General features: G+C 39.2%; 1 protein-coding gene across 2 annotated transcripts in view; it reads right to left on the bottom strand.

Moving 5' to 3' along the window:
- Positions 1–3189: 3189 nt before the first annotated feature.
- The window catches only part of BCLAF3 (BCLAF1 and THRAP3 family member 3), a 35765-nt gene continuing 18070 nt past the window's right edge, over positions 3190–20884 (bottom strand). Inside the window, exons 9-13 of one of the 2 annotated variants that reach the window (XR_005102618.1) lie at positions 20627–20741; positions 14768–14863; positions 10113–10268; positions 7380–8268; positions 3190–6209 (exon numbers count right to left, since the gene is read on the bottom strand). Coding sequence is in view for 1 of the 2 variants with exons in the window: in XM_037377235.1 (XP_037233132.1) it covers positions 8239–8268; positions 10113–10268; positions 14768–14863; positions 20627–20741 (397 nt within the window). In the remaining variant the exon portion in view is untranslated. Of the gene's footprint in view, positions 8269–10112; positions 10269–14767; positions 14864–20626; positions 20742–20884 lie in introns of both variants that reach the window. The other variant, XM_037377235.1, reaches the window with a different exon arrangement.

Genomic DNA, 20884 nt, shown 5'->3' with positions numbered 1-20884 from the left:
GGGGGGGGGGGGGAGGGAGCGGCGGGGCCGGCGGGGGTGGGTCGGGGCAGCGGGGTGTCCGCAGGGGGGGCGGCCCCCTCCCCCTGGGGCTGGGAGTCGTCAGCGGGCGGGGGGAGGCACCGGTGGCGCGCGCAGGGGCGGGGAAGGGGCTCGCCCAGTTCCGGCGCTGGGGGAGGGGGATGGCGCTCCGGGCACGGGCGCTGGGAGCGGGCGGCGGGACGGGGGGCGCGGATGGCTGCCCGCCACCCTCCCCGTTACCTGCGGCGGCCCGGGCCCGGCCCTGGCCCTGCCCCGGGGCCCGGCCTTAGGGCGGCCGCGAAGCTGCAGCGGCGGTGCCGCAGGTGCCTCCCGTCGCGCCGCGCCCCGGCCCCGGCCGTGAGGAAGGGGGCGGTGTGCCTGGCCGCACCGCGGGGGCCGCTGCCACCCCCGCGCCGGCTCGACTGGGGCAGGGGCGAGGAAGGAATACGGACGAAAAGACGAAATGCAGAGCGGCTGCTGTGGGGGCTCGGGCAAGGAGCGGAGTCGCACATGAGCAGCTGGTGGTGGAGCGCTGGCTGCAGCGGAACCGAGCGGGAGCGGCGGTCTGCACGGCGCCGCACCGGGCCGGCCAGCAAGGCGGCTGCTGCGGCACGGCACGGGCAGGGGAGCACCCCCACGGGCTGCAGAGGGGAAGAGCAGGTTAAAAACTCTGTGAGCCCGTGTAAAAGGTAAAGTCCAGGTAGCATCTTTTACAGCATAAGCACCTTCGATACTAATGAAAGGTTCAACCAAAACACGAAACAAAAAAAAAAAATCCCCTGTTCTAACCGCAGGTAGTTAATTTGGGTATGAAGACAGAAAACAGCCAGTAACACAACTGATAGTTTTTGTACTTCTCCCTCTGCACAACGGATAATTTTGAAAAAGAGGTTTTTTGAGGTTAAAAAAAAAAAAAGTGTAAAAAACCAGAAGTCGTTCCAGGGGGCATCTGGCTTCTTGGCTACAAAAATCCACATTTTTAAAATAGCGATGGTGAACTCTTTGAGAGAAGATTAAAGGTGTTAAGCCTCTCATTGGTTAAAATATTTAGAAGGAATTCCTAATTCTTGACTTATTACTACTTTTAAGAACACTTTAACCACAGCTATGAAAACTTGCTTTTAAGTTACTTATTTACATGCCCTAGCAGCAATGGAACATCAGAAAAGACAAACTGCACTAGTTCCAATTCAAATCTTTTGAAGAGATTAGTTGTGATACAACCAAACCCTCACAGATATAATACTAATTTTTTTCAAGAGTTTTTAACCAACTAAAACCAGGAAAGTGAAGTTCAGCTATGAACAGGAAAACAATGGAAACAGGCTGGACGTAGGTGTAGACAGCCTCCATCCAGTTCAGTGTTTCACTGCAAATTCCGAACCTTGAACCACCTCAGCACTATTTTCAAAAACACTTAAGACACCAAGTCACAAACCACTAAAGAGTTCCAAGACTGAGAGAAGAGAGGGGAAATGGAGAAAAAAAGAGCAAGCCTTTTATCTTCATATATACACAGAGCACTTTTAGCCAGTCACAGGCTACTAGAAAGCCAATATTCGCACACCCTTAATAAAACAATGCTGGCTTCCATTATCCTCAGTTCCTCATTGCATAAGAGCATTTGATGTCTATTACCTGAAAAATTTACCTGGGAAATTACCAGAATGAAAAGTAGCAGCTTTTACTTAAGCATTATGACAAACTAGCTGCAATTGTCAAGTCAATCAGAACAAAACTAAGTAGAACTGATGCAACCAGATATGAGAAGGAAGGCATTTCTGTTGTTAGCATGGCAATTTTATATGAAGTTCGGCTTTCCAGTGCTCCAGCTGTGTAGCTTCAGGTGGAATAAATAGTACAACTGAATTATTTAGCTTGGTATATAACGGCAGCACTGCTTCTGTAAGAACTCCTCGGGGCTGGTAGTAAAAGCGATAAGGAGTAACTCAAAGTAGTCACGTCATGATGTCAGTGTTACAATGCATAGGAGAAAGCCAATGTCATGGCCATCTCAGATACCAAATTTCAACTATCACTAAAAATGAATCTATGGGAATTTCTTGACTTTCCCAAGTAAAATAGTAACACAGTACAGCAGGCTGTCCTTTCCAGAAAGTGGAAAAATCTCATTGTAAACCGGGGGGAGCACTGTCATAGTGCCTCCAAGACTTGGCTTCCCATCGTTCCTAAGCCAAAGAAACAGGACTATGGGACCGATCTTTTGTTCCTATAGAGCCTACCCCTCAGCTAGGGCTTCAAACTAACATTACAATGTATGTTGACTATTAGGATACCTTACCTTTGTGGGAAAGGGCTGAATGAGTAAGCATCATGACAGCATTTGGGGGAAAGAAAAAAAAAAAAAAGTCTCTTTACTTGTTAAGGAATTACTTACAGAAACTAAAGACATGTTTTTAAAGTGGTATCAATGGAAATCAGCAACTTTTCTCTGAACTGACATGCACTTCAGAATGCAATCAGCCATCACCTCTTGAGACTGTAGTCTAATAGTTGGGAAGCATTATTATTATATCCCCCCCAAGTATTATTTAAATGTTTTTCCTGCGGGGTGGGGGTGGGGGGAAGTAACAGTGTCTGTCTCCCTCCCCTATATCACAGTAGACTAACCACAGAGGAAGGACTTTTGCTTTACTCTCTAGTTCAAGGATAATAACCAGATTAGGAGAACTATTAAAAAAAAAAAACAAACCACACCAAATTATTTACATACAGTGAAGATCAAGTTATGGCAAGTTCAAGTAAACAATGGGGAAGTTAACTGTTTTCCTTTAAATAAACACTGAGGTGAAGCTAGTACATTTGGATTCTCACACCACTCTATTAACATGGTTAAATTAACATGGTTATTCTCACCTCACACTGATGATACTGTATTAAGGGAATTCTTAAAAATACACAGTTAATTAATGTAAACTTTGGCAAAGTTAGCCAAGCAAGTGCATGCCTTCCCCCCATTCTGTCCCTTTACAGAATGTATCTAGAATGTAGGTCAATACTATAATCTCAAAAAGTGGCAATAAATGAAGTTATAGAAGCAACAGTTGTATAAGAAAAAATTCAATGGCTACACAGATCAAGTAACATACTCTAAAAATGACACCAAACATTAATAACTACTGAAACAAATAACTGAATTATAAGTAAAAATTTTGTGAAAACATTTATTATCTGTAGAAACAAAATTTACATTGATTTTATATAAACTATGTTAAACATATATATAAACATACCTACATCTTAATATATACTTATGAATGAGGCTTTTAGGTATGGGATAACATTGTCAGAAGCACCATTGTGGACTCCAAAGACTACAGACTTAAAATGCATTTGAATTTAATTCCATCTTCAGTAGTTTAAAAATTCATTTCTTACCCACACTTAGTAATAATTACATTTAAAGGTTTCTAATAATTGTGGTTGCATGTGTACATACATGTGCACATACACACATTAGATGGTCCTTGTGAAACTACAGTATAAATAAGGTCAACATTAATATATTCCTTAGAAATAGACACTAGTTCCACATCCTCATTCAAGGGCAGGGGGAAAAAGAGAAATTCCTGCTATTCTTAAAACAAAACAATGAGGGTTTTTTAATTCCATGAAGAGTGTACTCAAACAACAACGGTTTCCACCCTGTCTCTTCCCTCAAAGACATAAGAGAAGCTGGTCACAAAATAAAAGCCATCTACTGTATTATTTCCAGAAAGTGAAGTATTAAAAAAGACAACATGAGATTTAGACTGCCTAGACAAAATTCAGAGCAATAAACAGTGAACAGAAGAAAACTGTACTAAAGTGGCAGGCAGCACAGAGCTATTAAAACCACGTGGCTAAATACCTACTCACAAACCCCTCCAACAACAAAAACCATCAGGCACGGAAGGAAGGGGCAAGTGTTATGACAATAGTTTTCTGTGATCTTAACACTGGAAAATTTATGCTCACCAAGCTTGAAACAGAACACACTTAAAGTCCATCGCTGTCCTTAAGGTCTATTAAGGAGTCAAGTGTTACAAGTAGGCTTTCAAAGATCTTGAAATGGCTTTTTTTTTTTTCCTTCCCTCTCCTTCTTAAGGAGGCTGAAGAACCTCCCATCTTCAAATCCTGCAGTAATAGAATGAAGTCTTTCAAGGGCCAGAGTTATGTGCAGAAACATCCATTATTTGTTTTCAGGTTGCTGGGGGTTTTTTTTTCAATATTCATTACAATGCAAGTCTGAAGTCTTTCTTCGAGAGAGATCTTTGTAGATGGCTGTTCAGATCCTTAAAGAAAGGTAACAGGCATGTTTCTACACAGCATGGGAAAAGATCCCTTTGGAAAGCAAAGCAAAGAACTCCTTCTATTTACAGTCTTCTAAGGTGAATACTGAGAAAACAAGTCTCTCTTTGCTATAATATTTAATCATCTTCTCCAAGCAACTCTCACTATCCATTTCCAAGACAGAGCAGAAAATTACTTTCCCTGCATGTAACAAGCAAGTTTTGAAAACCCTGCCTTTTTTAATGCCACAAAAGTGTAATCTTGATTTTTGTTTTGTTTTTAAAGCAACTAAGTTCATATAAAGAAAATTCAGCATCTCACCCTGAGGCCCTGGGAGAGAAGGCAGCAGCTAAACTGTTAACACAACTGGCAATCAGCTGAATTTACTCCCATCCTTTGCTATCAGTTACCTGAGTTGAGATAGTTATGTCCAGGTCTCGAGACCATCCAAATTCATCAGGTAAGGTGATTTTAAACATGCAAGTAATTATTATTAGAGTTAAGGCAGTGCTTGCAGAAGCCTTGCAATGTGTTGCTTCTTATTAGCTCCAGAATTTTGTTAACCTTGTGAACTCAATCATCACAAAGATGAGGATTCTAACTAATCTATGTGGATATTAAATGGATCAGCAATATAAATGCTAACACCACAACAACTTATTATTTCAGACACTTATAAGGAAGACTAGTCATATTTAACCCACTACATTTTGGATAGCAAATAATTAAAAAAAACAATTTCACATGTGAACAACTGAGAATGACATGAGCATTTAACAGCCATTTCAAGTCAACCAAAAGAAAGGCAATTCACATTTATATTTTCAAAGTGTAAAACAGAAAGCTAGAAAGCTCTTAGACAATCACATTTTTAACTTCCCCTTCCAATGCAAATGCAATGACAGGCTTTACTAATACAAGAGACACTGTTTTCCTTCTGAGGCTTACAAATGTGTTTAAATTAAGTGGTTATTTTAACAACTGTTATCAGTCCATGCTGCCATTAGAACAATGCAATAATCAGGATATTACTTAAGTCTTTGTACAGGTGTTTTCTACAATGCAGTCACAATATGCAGAAAGGCACCAAGTTATTCAAGTAAATTGACCTTTCTTCTACTTAGCTTTTTCTTGTGCCTTCACAACTCAATTCGTAACTTCAATACATTACTCTCAACTAAACGTTATATTCCAGTACAATAGAACCTTTCTGTGCTAAAATAATAAATAAGCTGATTTGTATGTGAGTATATAGACACAAGTCTCTAATTCACAAAGATAAGTCCACTTAGCAATGTCTCACACCAGATAACATCACAGAGTAGATAACTCTTAGCACCTAAACCACCCAGTTTCTGTATGATTTTTATAAAATATAGGAAGTTTTATCGTGACAGAAACTCAAATTAGTTAAGTTATCAGTAAAGAATGCGATTTGAGCAAGTGACATCACCTTAAATAAAAGCTAAAGCAACTGAAACAATGACTGTTTCATCATATGACATTCATCTTGGGACCAAGGGTAGGCGGGGGGAATAAAAATCAAAGTCAGTAAACATGCCCAAAACCCCTTGTTTGTAATAATGTTGCTCACAGTTGTAGAAATAAAAACCAAAGCTAAACTGTTAAAAAGTACAAACCAAATTAGATACAGCTAGTCATGCACAGGTAAAGTAAGAAAGCACAAGATCAGAGAAGCCAGTCACACTTTTAAACCTGGTTAAAGCAGCATTAACTGACTGTAGTCTCACTACTTCAGCATTACTTCCACGCAGTGTTAGCAAAACTGCCATGTCAGAAGTTTCTTCATGTATCCACTTTTCCCATTTGCTCAACAACGAGTTCTCTTCCAGGCTTTAATAAGAACACTGCAGGAAGCTTACAGAAACAGTAGTATCCTGTTGAATAAGACAATATAGCTTCAGTAGTTTGTCCTATATCATATATGGTTTCACTTTCTTATGTGTTTTACAGTGCTTTAGCACATTCAGGAGCAGTGTGAATAGCTTGGCAGCTTGAGAGTAAACCTGTCCTCATCTGCAGGGTACATGCAGCACTCCCCTGCCAGCAGGCTGCTCCACTGCAGCTACTCCACATTTGCTTTGGCTTGCCTCACTTAACCTGTTGTTTCAATTCCTTATTTTCCTCTCCCAGAAATCTATACAGAACAATTTTGCCAGATTCATCACCGACAGTGTAAATGAACAATTTCTTATCTGCAGAAAGTTGCCTGCCTCTATGTGACCAGGGAATTCCTTTTCCTTTAGTTTCTTGTTTTGTGTATGCATATCGGTTATTGAAAAACTAGTTGAATCATTGGTGATTGTTATTTAAACTGAAAACCTGGGGTTTAGAAACAATCAATCTGGTGTTATTGTTTAATAACCACAACATCAATGAGCGTGGCACACTTCCTGCCAGCTTGTCGCTTATGAACACTAAGCAGCACAGGTCTTAAATGACACTATCTTGGCTGTTCTGAGCCATACCTACACTTTCAAACAGTCTCTACTGAAGGCATTGTGCAAAAAACATTACCAAAAAAGCATGCAGAAATCACATCCTGACCTTCCACCCAAAACCCGAATTTCCTTTTCCCAGAACACATGTCCACCCAGTATTAGAATTCTAATCTACTATAACAGAGACTAGCCTGCATTCTATATGGCTAACACTGTCTTGGAACTGATGGAAATACATTAGCCTGCACATATCGTGGATATGGTGAACAACTTTTTTCTTAAATAAGAAAATCTCTGAAAACTACTTGCTATGCATCTTTGATTTACCAGCAATAAAAAGAACAAACAAATCTAATACATACACACAACCCTATTGTATATTGTGTATTAAGGCCAAGGCTATCGACAGGAAATAAGCACAATGTTATTTATAGCTGCTTATGAAACACGTCTGGCTATTTGTGTTTTGCACACAGCATAACAATATTGCAGTACAGTAAACTTCAGAGAATTACTGGCATTTTGAACAAAATTACAAGCTATCTGCAGTTAAAGCAGTTTCAATTATGAACAGCTTTGTTAGAAGACACGTTTATAAAAACTTACGTTTTTTGTTTTTCTTGTAATTAAATACTTCAGGCCCCAATTTCAGAATCCAGGAAATCACCAAATCATTTATGACGAAAAAGATTAGAGAACATGTGGCTTGGTCAAGAATGTCATACACCAAAGCATAATGAGACAGAACAATTTTGAATACAGATCAACTAATCCTCTAACAAACCCAAGCATGCTTTCGGTGCAGTTATAAGCTACTGCTACAGTACATTACATACCTGCCTGTTACCATTCATTTTAATCAAATACTGGACGTTGTCCCAACATTCTAACAATTTACAAATATATATACACATCAGAAACCCAAGTATATTATTAAACTAAAGTAATACAAAATACTGTTTTATGGAAATGACTGAACAGAGGTGTAAAATCTATTGCACAACCTAAAAGGTCATTACTTGGAAAATCCTGAGCTAATGTGCTATTACCAAACAATTCAGGCACTTTTTTTTTTCCTTTTTTATAAGTACATAAGCAATAAACTTTCAACATATAAACCTCTGGGTATAACAACTGAAGTTCCATCTGTAACATCATGCTTAGAGAAAAAGTATTCAATAAATAAGACTCCCTTCAATGACTTCTTTTCTCAAGACTGGTATGCAAAAGGAACTAAAGGAACATACTATAATGTTTCAGTTGAATACTGTACTTTAAAAGCAATTATTAAAACTGTAAAAAAGTTCCGCAGCATTCCACTACTGAAAAATAAAGTTATTTTTAATCAAGAAAGTTACAGGGTTAGTTCCTTTATCCTATTTTAAGTCTTGACAAATTTGTCAAAAAATGAACAGATGCTCCCTTTGCTGTGTATTCTGTTTCAACTTCAGGATCAGAGCTCAGTTCAGGTTTCTGCTGCAATATTTAAATTTCCCTACAGAGAGAAACAAAAGAAAAGTTACTGTCAAGTTGTAACAGTTGAAAAAAGCCTCCCAACTTTCTTAAGTACTGTATTATAGTGTGTAACATACAAGATTCTTAAAATTATGGATTGAAACAGCACAGCTATGAAGATTCTACTTTAAAGGATGCATATGCATAATTATTTCAAAAGGGTGAAATAAGGATGTTCAGACCACTTTAACAAATCTCAAGGTCAAGTTTAATCATTACAATAGGCAAGACATGGGAAATGCTAGAATCTGAGGAACGGTTTTGTTTCTTAAGAATTAGCCAACCAGCAATCAGTAGGCTGTTAAGAAAATGGTTGTCATACTTATTCCTCAGAATTTATTTTACTTTAATTCAAAGATACTCAAGTTCTTCATCACACTTAAAAATCAATATTCAGATCTAACTATGCTTCTCCAATTCAAATCATCATCTCCAGCAGCCCGATTGTGCGAAGCATGTTTTATACCTTCCAGACAAGAACCTTAATATCCAATTACGAAGAACACTGGAAGTTATTGGGGAGAACGTCACTACAACAAAACTACGGCACTTCCTTGACCATTTCACAATGGTCATAATTTTTTGGGAAAAAATCCTTCTCCATCTATTTTCCGCTAATTCCAAGTCAATTTAACCTTCAGAGATCATACTTCTCAGAGTCCATGCAAATGCAGAAAGCATTCATCAGTATACTACAGCAACAAGTGACCCATTTACCTTGTCCAAAGTATTTGGTTTTCTTTCTGTTGTTTTTGTTATTTGGTGGTAGGTTTTGGTTGGGTTTTTTGGGTAGTTGGTTTTTTTTGGTGTGTGTGTTTTTTTTTTCTTGGGGGGGGGGGGGGGGGGTGCGGGGGGCAGGCAGGGGTTGGTGCTTGGCTTTCACCACCACCACCACCTGTAGACTGTAGACGAGTTTTTCTGAAAACAGCTCTAAGAAACTTTGCTTCTGTGCTTGAAAAAGTGAACTCTAATCCAACTACAAATGCTTATTCAAGTGTATTTACCTGGAGCTAGATGGGCACAGAAATACAGAACAAACAAGAATTCGCACAGAAACACAAAACTGCAAGGGGCTGTGTAGGTCATCTAATCCAATTCTCTGATGTCATTAGAAACCTCACACTACTTTGATTGCACTTGATCAATTCTAATAAAGGATTTAGAATGTTTTAACTACTGATCCTCACAAAACCTGTAACATTTTATATGGTTCAAAGTTCTTCTGCACTTCAAGATTATTGTTGTCCCATACAGACTGCAAATGAAGTGTTTAGCATAAAACAGATGTGCCTACTTATTTCAGCTTGAGCTTATAAAACCATTTTCCACCAACATTATACAGCATAGGATGCTTTATTCAGAGCAGCACTCCAGTATGCACTTTAAAGTACATAATTAAAGGTAACTTAACAGTGAAGCACACAGACACAGTAAAAAAAAGAAAGTTACTAATAACCCTTCATGTTGATTTAAAGCTGTAGCCTAAAAGGACATAATAATTTTACAGAGGGCTGCTTTGTCTTCCTATCAATAGGAAGAGAGATCAACTGAGCTCAAGGAAAGGATACTGAAACAGAGGCAACTGCAGAATCTCAGAGGCCACCTCTGACCTGCAATTACCCAAAGCAAGTTTCAACAAGTCTCCATGGAATAAATATGGAGGAAATAGGAGTGCAGAATCAAGTTTGCCTATAAAGTACAAAGAGCCAAAATTTCAGAAAATCCCATCCAAGTTATTCCATGGGGATTTATAAATTGGAATTGATTATATCAATATTCATGTTTTATAAATGGCTTAGTGAAAAATAAATTAGGCCAACTTACCTTTTCTTTCCTCAAAAATCCATCTCCAAATTTATTAGTGGTAAATCCCCTTACACCAACAGAACGCAACCGCTGGTACTTAGCCTGAATATATAAACCCTTCTGTACTAAGCCTGATTTATAATGGGATTGCAAATGGCCATCTGCAAAGCTGCTCTGTAAGGGTGGGGGAAGGGAGAAAAAAAAATTATCAAACTGAGGGCACCAAAATTCAATAGTTTATATTTATACACATATAAAACTTAACAGTACTGAACAACAGAAGTATGCACGTATGCACTTGTAAGTGTGGAATCTCTTCCTTTATTTCCATTTAATATTCCTCAGACCACTAGTTTACCATATGGCTCATATTGTACTTACCATTTAAAATATCTGCAGTTATCTTCCTCATAGACAAAAGTAAACGTATTGTACAACATTTTTTCAAACTTCATTGACAAAAAAGTTTAAGAAAACGCCTCACTATGGCTAACAAATTCAGTGACGTCAGGCCTGCAGTGGGCACACATACTGAGTTTAAAAAAAAAAAGTCTAGTTCTGTTTAGTATATATATTTTCCCTACAGTTTTAAGATCTTACAGTCTGTACGTATGTTCATTGCTCTATGCCTTTGTTGCCTCCAGACTGGAATGCTGTAAACATAGTGTGAGACCAGGAGTGGAGGCCACAGACATAACAAAAGGCTTACAGGTGAACAGCATTATAAATACACAGAATCTAGCAAGATCAACACTGACCACACAACAGCAGCTGAAGTTACAAATAGGTTTTCATTCCTAAGCACTCAGACCTCCAACAAAATAGGCAGAAAGAACCTTCAGAGTAAGAAAAACCCTGTTCATCATGATTTGTCATAGTTTTCCAGTACTGTTCTAAGCTTGCCAATGTAGTCCTGACAAAGCATTCATGTATAAATTCATCCTTTCAAGTTTCACCATCCTCTCCAAACTGACACTACAATGGCTTTCCAGCTAAAAAAAAAAAAAAAAAAACAAAACCTCCTGACCATATAAAATTCTTGTTATCTTTTACGAACACCTTTTAAGGGTAGGAGAGGACAAAATATATCATAGAAACCGCCCTTCTTGAGCATGACCCAATTACTTTCGTGAAATCCATGTCTCTTTGACAAAGTAAGGATCACTTCAAAAAAAAAATAAATAATCACATGCTCTGAAGTTGCAAGGAGTTTGGTACCAGTTTTTCCTCTGCATTTTCCACTGTGTGTCTGGTGAACAGCTAAGAAAACTCTGTACAGAACAGAGGTTCCTTTATGCAAATGCAGAGGTTATTTCCCAAATAATTTCACCCACCTACTGTATAGGACATATCCGAGAAGCTGGCCCCATCAGTCCCCCAGGGTTACTCTTACGGTGCACGTAGGCAGGGGACACTTGAAGACGACTATTAAATGCTAACCCTTTTCCTGAGAAGCATAAGAGTCCAGGCACAATACAATGAAGTAAATTCCTTAAGTTGATACATGCCTGCCATAGGGAAAACTGAAGGACATTTTTAATGCTGGGTTAAACCCCTGACCATAGTTAGGATTAAAAGTTCCCAAGTCCCCCACAGCTGCTGTGGTTCTCCGCTTTGACATAGGCGGCTAGAAAGGAGGCCTTAGTGGTCTACAACTGCATTTGTATGACAAGAAAGGAGGAGATCAAGTAAGAGATGGGGGAAAAGGTACAAGATATTGAAAATCGGATTACACGCAGCTTAGAAGTTTCAACTGAAATATCTATATGTTCTGTAAGAGGGGAGGGAGGGGAATAGCATTATTATTAGTGTAGAACAGAACCAGCTACAGACAAAATTAACAGATTATATACACATTTGGTATATAGGCACTGCAGTCACATAGCTTACAGCAAAATGAGGTAGTTAAGGTGTGTGGTTAAGAAGCCATTAACTTTTAGTCTAAAAGTAAGAAAAAGATCTGCTAGTGACATCTAGTTTTGCATTAAGAATATTTTTTAAATAATGCTAATGACAATGCCTATGAACCAATGGCTCAAGCTCTGAAATAAAGTCTGTATGAGCCATGGCACTGGGTCTGCCTGGGATGGAGTTAAGTTTTCTTCACAGCAGCCTACATGGTGCTGTGTTTTGGATCTGTAACTAAAACAGCACTGGTAACACACCACTGCTTTGGCTGGGGCTGAGCAGTACCTGCACAGCGCCAAGGCTTTCTTTTCTTCCCCTACTCTGCCTCTCGGCAAGCAGGCCAGGCACGGGCCACAAGCTGGGAGGGGACACAGAACAGCTGACACAAGGTGAGCGAAGGGATATTCCGTGCCATATAACCTCCTGCGCTTCAACAGAAGCTGAGGGGAGGGGGTTTGGAGCAGGTAGCCATTGCTCGGGAACCAGCTGGGCATCGGTCATCTTGTGGGAGGTGGAAAGTGACTGTCTTTGCATCACTTGTTTCTTCCTCTTTCCTTCACTTCTGAGTCTTCAACTCAACCCATGAGCTTTCTCACTTTTGCTCTCAGTATTTTCTCTCCCATCCTGCTGGGGGAGGAAGGGATCCGAGGGGAGAGCGGGCAAGCAGCTGTGTGGTGCTTAGTTGCTAGCTGAGGTGAACCCACCACAGCCACCACCACACTGAACTGTGTCTAACAGTGAATGAAGTTCAGTTCTGAAGATACCATGCATGTACCCACTTAAAGGCTGGCTTCATGATTTGCTGCAAAGTGTCATTACAAAAAAGACCTTTTAATAAGATTTCTCCAGATCCTTTATGAAACTGCTGTTATTTCCAATACCTTTTTTGTTTGTTTTCAAAAAAAAGTTTGAACATAGTGCAAGACCTTTTTTTTTTTTTTAATTACTCCAAGTAACCCCCCCTTTTTTACTTAAAATGTCTCCATTTTATATACTAAGAAGAAATGTGGTGGGATTTGAGGTTGTCTGGGGTTTTTTGGGGGGTGAGGTGTGGCAGGGAATGGGACTGTACATATGTGGGTTTTTTGGTTTGTACGTTTGGTTTTTTTAACTGATCAGCCAAGAATGTCTCCTCAGTGTAGGAGAGAGTCAAATCACCTTCCTATGTAGGTTTCAGCAACAGCATAGGAAGGAAAACCCCTGTTACACAGGAGGAAATTAAATGTAAAAGAAAAAAGTTGATGAAATTAAGTCAAATCAGCACTGCTGTTTCCATGGCAATGATAAACGTGCTATACACATACGCAAACTGCAATGTAAGTGCATATGCTGTTTTCCCTGCAAATATTAAAGTACCATGGGGATAGATCATTGGATACATCATTATTCAGGCAATTCTCATATACACATGTGATGACAACTTTGGTGGACGCTTTCATGCTTGCATTATCTCCAGCAGAACTATAGGCTGATGTAAAGGAAGGCAACGTTCCATTTTCTTTATATCAATTACCAACACTGCTTCAATGATATGGCAGCCAGTGCTAAAAAATCCCTCCATCCCCTACAGGGTGACAATACAGAGGTGACACTGTTTAAGAGGTTATGGTGTCCTTACATATTAAAATAGTTCTACGAGGCTAACACTTTAAACTTGTTAACTTCAGCTTGGAAAAAGACTTTTTTTCATCAGAATGAAGTCAATATTTTTTGAGTGTTAGCTTAGCTATCCGATTAAGATTGACTGGCAAAATACACCTAAATGGGAGAGCCTGAAAGCCTCCTGTTTAGTCTGAGGTGGGGGGGGGGGCGGTCACGTGGGGAACCACAAAAAAAAAAAACCCACACTTACACTGACCTCCTCTTTTCAAAATTTCATCCAAAAATGCCAGCTACTTAACCATCAAAAATTCACTTCAACTTCACTATCTATAGAACAGGAAAAATGACTACCTATTCCATAATTTATTTTACCCTTGAGAACACACCTGTTAAACAGGTTGGGGTAATTTTAAGGTAGAAAATGAGTAAGCTGTTCTAGATTTGCTTAATGCTTTTTTAATATAAAGAGCTCTCACTGGATCTATGCATAGCATGCCACTGTCAGTAGAACAAGAAGAAACTGGTTTTTGTTTTTCTGCTGAACCCATGATACATTTTACAATCAGAAGGCATTAGAAAGCCACTGCACTACCTTAGGAAGAAGCACAGTTGTCCACCCCTTGAGACTCAGAGTATATAAACTTCACTTTTTTGATTTTTTATTTTTAATTTTTTGAACGCACAGATAGCAGTACGCAGGGTATACACAAGAGATTAGTTCCCCAGAAGTCCCTACATGAAAGGCCTACCAAAACAACAGTAAGACAGTTTTGAAAGCAATACAATGCACATCTTCCAGTCTTGGGAAATAGTTCAAGCTTCCACACTCATCTGGTGAAGGAGAGTAGGCTGACCAGCTTGGGTTTTTTTGCTAGATAAGCTTTCTAGTCATTGTCTAAATTCAGCAATTCTCATTCCCAACTTTGCAGTTAATGTGTTTCAACTGCATGCATATAATACTGGACAACCTCACTCAATCCACTGCCAGCCCTCTTACCTACTAAAAGCTAAGCCCCCCATTATTTTAACAGACACAATTAGGCTATGATGACACAATTTTTCACGGCACTTAATACATTCCAAAATACCTCTCCTGTTACTGAACTCAACAGGACCAAATCACCAGTTTATGTAACATACACCTGACAAAAGCTGATCTGTACCTTAAAGTGCCTTCTGATGGGTCCTGCATTTTCAAGGTGTCCTCTAATGCGTCTGTGAGGGTAAGTATCAGTTGGTTTTGAAGAATAGTAAGAATTCTAGTAGGAAAACAGAGTTATTAGTTTAATGTTACTGAATTATTCAAGAAAACATACAAAGTTTCCAGGTTATATTCACAAATGTTCCAACTCTTTCAATCTTGTAGCATTTGACATGACACTGAGGGAAACACAGTAAGAGGAGCACAGGGCCTGGAGTCCAGGCTGGCTGAAGTGATAGTAGAGCCCACAAAAGCCACAGATGATACAGACCATCCTACTGGAATATCAAACCTCTTGGAGAGATCTAAGCAGATAACAACCCAATTAAGATTCTCCACCCCTGTCCCCCAGAACAGATGCCTCAATTTGCAAGCAGCAAGTGTAGCAGACAGGCTGCTACAGCAGTCATTCCTCGAGTCAGGAATCAGGGCAACAGGATTAGTACTGTGGACATCCCTGGTTAGCGTATTTCAGAGCAGACACAGCACTGTTACTATACACGCCACTACAGCAACCAAACAACAAATGTGTAGCACATTACATTGGTCCTTACAAGATTCTACTTTTAACTGTATTACAGGAGAGCATTTGAAGATTACTTGCCTGCCACAGAAACACACACGATTTCAAAAGCACGCCACACAGACAAGCGGTATTGAAATTGTTGTGTCACCACACTGAACAGCTGAAGTCAAACAACTATGGTTGCCTAAAATAGAGCGCTCCTCCAGCCACTGTCCTCTGTATTTTGGCCCTTTTCTGACTTCCCCCATGACAGCTACCTCTAGATGGTGCACACAGCTAGAATATCATTTCCATCCTTGTTTACAATTAAAAATATTCACAGAAGCACTACATACTGGCAAATACCACATTAAAGTCATCTAATGCAGACAGAATGGACTTGCTAACAAACTCTTTGCGATCAAATGAAATTTTTTTGTTTATGGCCCGTTCTTGAATAATCACAGAAGTATTCCAATGCTGTTGAATTCTTTTGTTCAAAGGAAATTTTAGTAGCTTCAAATACATTTTAAAGAGAACCTAAGAAGAGAACTCTTATGAAATATTTCATATATATTAACATCTAATAATAAATGAAAATGCATGCTTTACTGTTTACAGAACTTCTATTCTCTAACAAAGTACCAAACCTTTTCAGTGGCAGAAACACTTTTGGATATGCTTTCTCACCCTGTTAGTAATTGGGGGGACTATAAACGCAACAGAATGGTGTTAGAATCCAAGTTAGCTTTTAACTGAGTTTTAAGCTAGCTTTTTTTTTTTTTTTGAGACTGTATTATTGCCTAGAAGTCAACTATTTAGCTTCTTAAAACACCTTGACAAGAGGGGAATTCAGCAGATAGAGAGGAAGAAAGACATTATGGAGTGAGATCAAAGTAGTAAAAATGGCTTTTCCATGAAAAAGATATGAAAAATTAAATACACAGAGGACAAAGCGTATCAGAGCCTTCCCAGCTCCCTTCTTATTCTAAGAATATGAAGATACTCCATGAAATCAAATTAACTTTCTCCATACAGCACATAATTAAATCAGGAAGCTCCCTACTGAAGTATACTCCTTCTTAAAGCTGACAATTCAGCAAGATAAAAAAAAAATATCAAGAAAATTTCCTGTTATAGTTAAAAACAAACCTTGGGAAATTAAAACAAAGCTTGTCTTGACTAACTGTGGATACACCCCTCCGCACTCCCACCTCCCTCAAGATTCAAGTACATTAACGGAAACAAAACCATCTACAGTAGCAAACTACTCTTCAGGAATTTCCCAAACCAGAAGCTTTAAATGAAGAAAGAAAAAAAAAAAGGGGGGGGGGGGAGGTTGTTAGTGTACAAATAGTTGTTCTGTTCTTCTGCTCTTAAGCTATACTCTTTTTGTCAATAGAGTACAAGGTTAGATGGACATCCCTTACAATCAAGGCTAGACAGACATTCACACCTTCAAGACACAAGTTCTTCTGAAGTTTAAGTTCAACCCCCAATTACTGAATATTAATAAAAGAAACACTCCACTGGCCCGCTGTAAAAAGTGCTCATACCTAGCACTGAAAATTTCATATTTGTTAGTAATGGGATACCAGAATTATGCCAACCAAGTAGGTACCATTTCCATGTTCCACTTTAACCCTAATGACTAAGACTGTTCATTTAACAAGAGAACAAAACCTGCTGTTAATATCACATTTGATAGTTTACTGTAAGGACGTGTTAATAGGGCCAATACATTATCTGTTTCATATTAGGCAGCATCCTTGCATCAGATATGATCCACCCACTGATCAGGCTTTCAGTTTTCAAGCATCCATCTTTTACCAATGCTGATACACACAACTCCTCTAGCAGTGATAAAGCCGCAATGAAATTTTACTAACAAAGACAAATGTGCAAATACTTATCCAATACATTACATTTTTAAAAATCCTGTGTTATAATTAGAGACACTGCAGTGGTTTTCTTGTCAAATACTCTTTTTTAAAATTATTTTTGCCTTTGCACTGTTAATGCTTGCCATTTGAAACCTGGTGCTCTGATGCACTTTTCTGAATATTTATCTGTAAAGAACAGCAAACAAACCTGACAGAAGTGTTGAAGGTCAGAGTTTTTCTTTTGGGTTTCCCAGGGTTTGCTTTTAAAACTACTGCGGAGAGTTCCACCTCTAAAAGCGCTAAGAGATGTCTACTGGATGCTTTTTTGTGTGTTTTCACCTTTACAATTTTGCCAGTGCACTGCTGCTACATCTCTTCTGCAGCATAAAACAGCTTCCCACAAGAACTGGGGAACTCCGCTTGGACCGTAGAACCAGCTGAACCAATACCTACCCAAGTACCTGAAACACTGAGCAAAACCACAGAATTTACTTTCTTTTTCAATAACTACTCTTAGCTCTTGCTTATGTTTCAAATTCTTCTCAGTTTTTCCATGTATTGCTGTGCCCCAATAACAGATGCTTCATTTAAGGATGTTTCCTATTTGAAAAGGTGTGGTTAACCCAGCATCAATGTTCTGGTGACCCATCAAACCACTTAAACCCAACACATTGTTCTGCAACCACCACCTTTTTAGCCGTGGTCCTTCCGCTTTCCAAGGTGCTCGGCAGCGTTCACACCTGAACCGTACTATTCTGATACAAGACTCTCCAAATGGTAAATTCCAAACATCTGTCCTCTTGCAGAAAGCAGCTGCCACTGGCTTTTGCCTTCATTCATTTTTGGTTTTCTAAGGCTGCTTTCAATTCTACTGATATTATGTTTCCAAAGAAAGTAGCAGTGGACACAGCTCTGAATTTACTATAGAAAGCCTACTCAACACAGAAATTATACATGTGGCTGAAACTGCAGTTGGCTGCTTGGATGCCAGTCCACTTAACTCACACTACAAACACTAAAGCAGTGCTGGCAGCCTACACATATGGGCATCGAGCTTGAGTCCACCAGGATAAGCTCTTTTTCAATCACACCCAGTCCTGAAGGACTCCTTCAAGGAAAGCCATTTTGAGCACCATACGCTCTCACACAACACACCTACATGTCACAGGTAGTGCCACACTACCAGAGCTAGCTTATTCAGCTGAATTATTTGTATGGCCTCAGATACGAGTTAGCTGTATTAGTGATCCACTCTGCCCAGGAAAAATTACCCTCTTTCTGCATTACTTTATATATTGAGCATTAGACATACTAGATAAACAGGAAAACTGACAAGGGGAGCAAATAAGCAAAATAATTTATTTGCAATTACTATATTACTATGGTGGAATGACTTTGGCTGAACACCATGTGCCCTCCAAGCTGCTCTATCACTTCCCTTCCTCACCAGAATGGCAGGGGAGAAGGGGCAGAATAACATGGAAAAAACTTCACGGATCAAGATAAAGGCAGTTTAATAAATCAAGAGCAAAGGCTGCATGCAGAAGCAATGGAAAACAAAAAAATTTATTTTCTACTTCCCATCAGCAGGCGATGGCCAGCCACTTCCCAGGAAGCAGGCTCCAGTACACATAGCAGTTGCTCCAAAAGAGTAACGTAAATAAGGAACGCCCCCCTCCCTCCTCCTTTCTCTTAGCTTTTGTTGCTGAGCAGACACCATATGGTATGGAATATCCCTTTGGTCAGTTTGAGTCAGCTGTCCTGGCTGTGTCCCTCCCAAGATCCTGCCCACCCCCAGCCTACTGATGAGGAAGGTTGGAGAGACAGCCCTGGTGCTGTGCAAGCACCGCCCAGCAGCAGCCAAACCCCTGGTGTGTTATCAGCACCTTCCTAGCTACCAATGCAAGCACAGCACTGAGGGATGCTATGGGGACATAACTCCATCTCAGCCAGACCCAATACAATTACTTAATGAGCAATTACTACTTGTTTTTGGGGACTTCAATCTCAGTCTTAATATTTTTTTTCCATTACAACCTTACGTTGTTTTACACTGAAAGTTGCACTATTATATAGGCAAGGCAGATACGTTTCAGTGATGGTCAGAGCTGACTACATAGAAGCTACTTTTGATGGACCACAAAAGTGTCATGGTCTTTTGGAACGCCATCCATAGGGTATTAATTACAATGTATTAAGAATGGCAAGTTCTGTTTGTCTCCTCCTTATTTTGCACCATCAGGGGAAAAAAAAAAAGTTTTAGAATTATGCTACACACACTAATAAAGCTTTTCTGGTCTCACCAGTTCCCCAAATTAAAAAGACAAAGACATGGAAATAAGACTCAATTTAGAAGGCATTCTCCAAAATAGGCGAATTTATTTCTCCTGACCCTAATAACACTGTTTTGCACATTTCAGTATTAAAGTACATCACAAAGATAGTTTAAGAAAGAATAAGTGCCCAGAACAGCTTTGATAAACAGTATGAACACAGATAATCTATTGCATTGTATAACATTCCATCCTCAGGAATATAATTTCAGACTTTTCTAGTTATTTCTATGATTTATTCCTCATTTTTATTTGTTTTTAAAAGAAGAGCTTTCCAGAACTACTATCATAGCTAGAAGAAACATTGTTTTACTAAAATGCCACCCACACAAGATTCAGACCTTCCCTTCCAACCACTGACAACTAGAATGCAAGAGAGTATTACTCCTCTCCAACTGTTCAACTTAACCTCAGGTTATCTGTTCAACAACAAGGCCTTCTACTTTACAATTTAGGTAATACATCATTAAGTGGAAGAAATGCAGTATTAACTACCAATTTCTTTGGCAAAGCTACAAGCAATATGAGTTTTTATTTCATGAAGCTTCTTTATCAGTTAACTTCCATGTGTAATTTTGAACTTAAAATTTAGTTCACAAGTTTAGTTTGACCTGTTCCTACTACTCAATAAGGGATCTAAAGCTGACCACCTTATTTCTGGACTAACTGAAAAAAAATGCTTCGATTTTGCCCAACATACCAAGCTAAACTAGCTTTCTAAATCAACAAATTCCTGGCCAACTCGCTGCTAGGTTATAAAAAACAGTAGCAAAGTTACTATGGACTACAGCCCAGTCATGCAGAAGCAAAAGAATCGTTTTCGTTGTATCAGCATTTGGCCATAAAAGTGGTTTTAGCACACTTGTATTAATCTATGCTTCAACAAATACCTAAGGAAGTACTCTTGTGCTAGAACTATGAAATCATGAGTAGTTTTACTGTTAAGCAAAATCTGAAGATCATAAAGCCTCACTTGAAATTTAAAAGGGCAAGACATTACAGATTGTTAAAATTTACATCAGCATAGACAATCCAGTAAATATGAATTATAAATCTAAGAACAACAATGCAGAAGCTACTAATTCTACGTTTAGGCTTACCAGGTGAGGTTTCCCAATGAATTTCCTGAAAGGTGGCTTAATAAACCTCATAGGCTTTTGGAAACCATCGAGTTGAGAGTTTTGTAATTTTGAAAGACTGCAGCTTTGCTGGTTCCTGATATGTATAAGAGAGAGAGGAGAGAACAATTAAAATCTAAAGCCACAGCATATCAAGCCCCTGTATTTTAAATGGCCTTAATCTAGCATCTGTGTCACTTAGAAGTGCAAAGCGAAGGTTTTTAAGTAATTGTTTTTCCT

Source organism: Falco rusticolus, chromosome 2 (assembly GCF_015220075.1).
Source record: "Falco rusticolus isolate bFalRus1 chromosome 2, bFalRus1.pri, whole genome shotgun sequence".
Lineage (NCBI taxonomy): Eukaryota > Metazoa > Chordata > Aves > Falconiformes > Falconidae > Falco > Falco rusticolus.
Note: the sequence above shows the minus strand (reverse complement) of the source record. Positions and strands in the feature narration are given on the sequence as shown.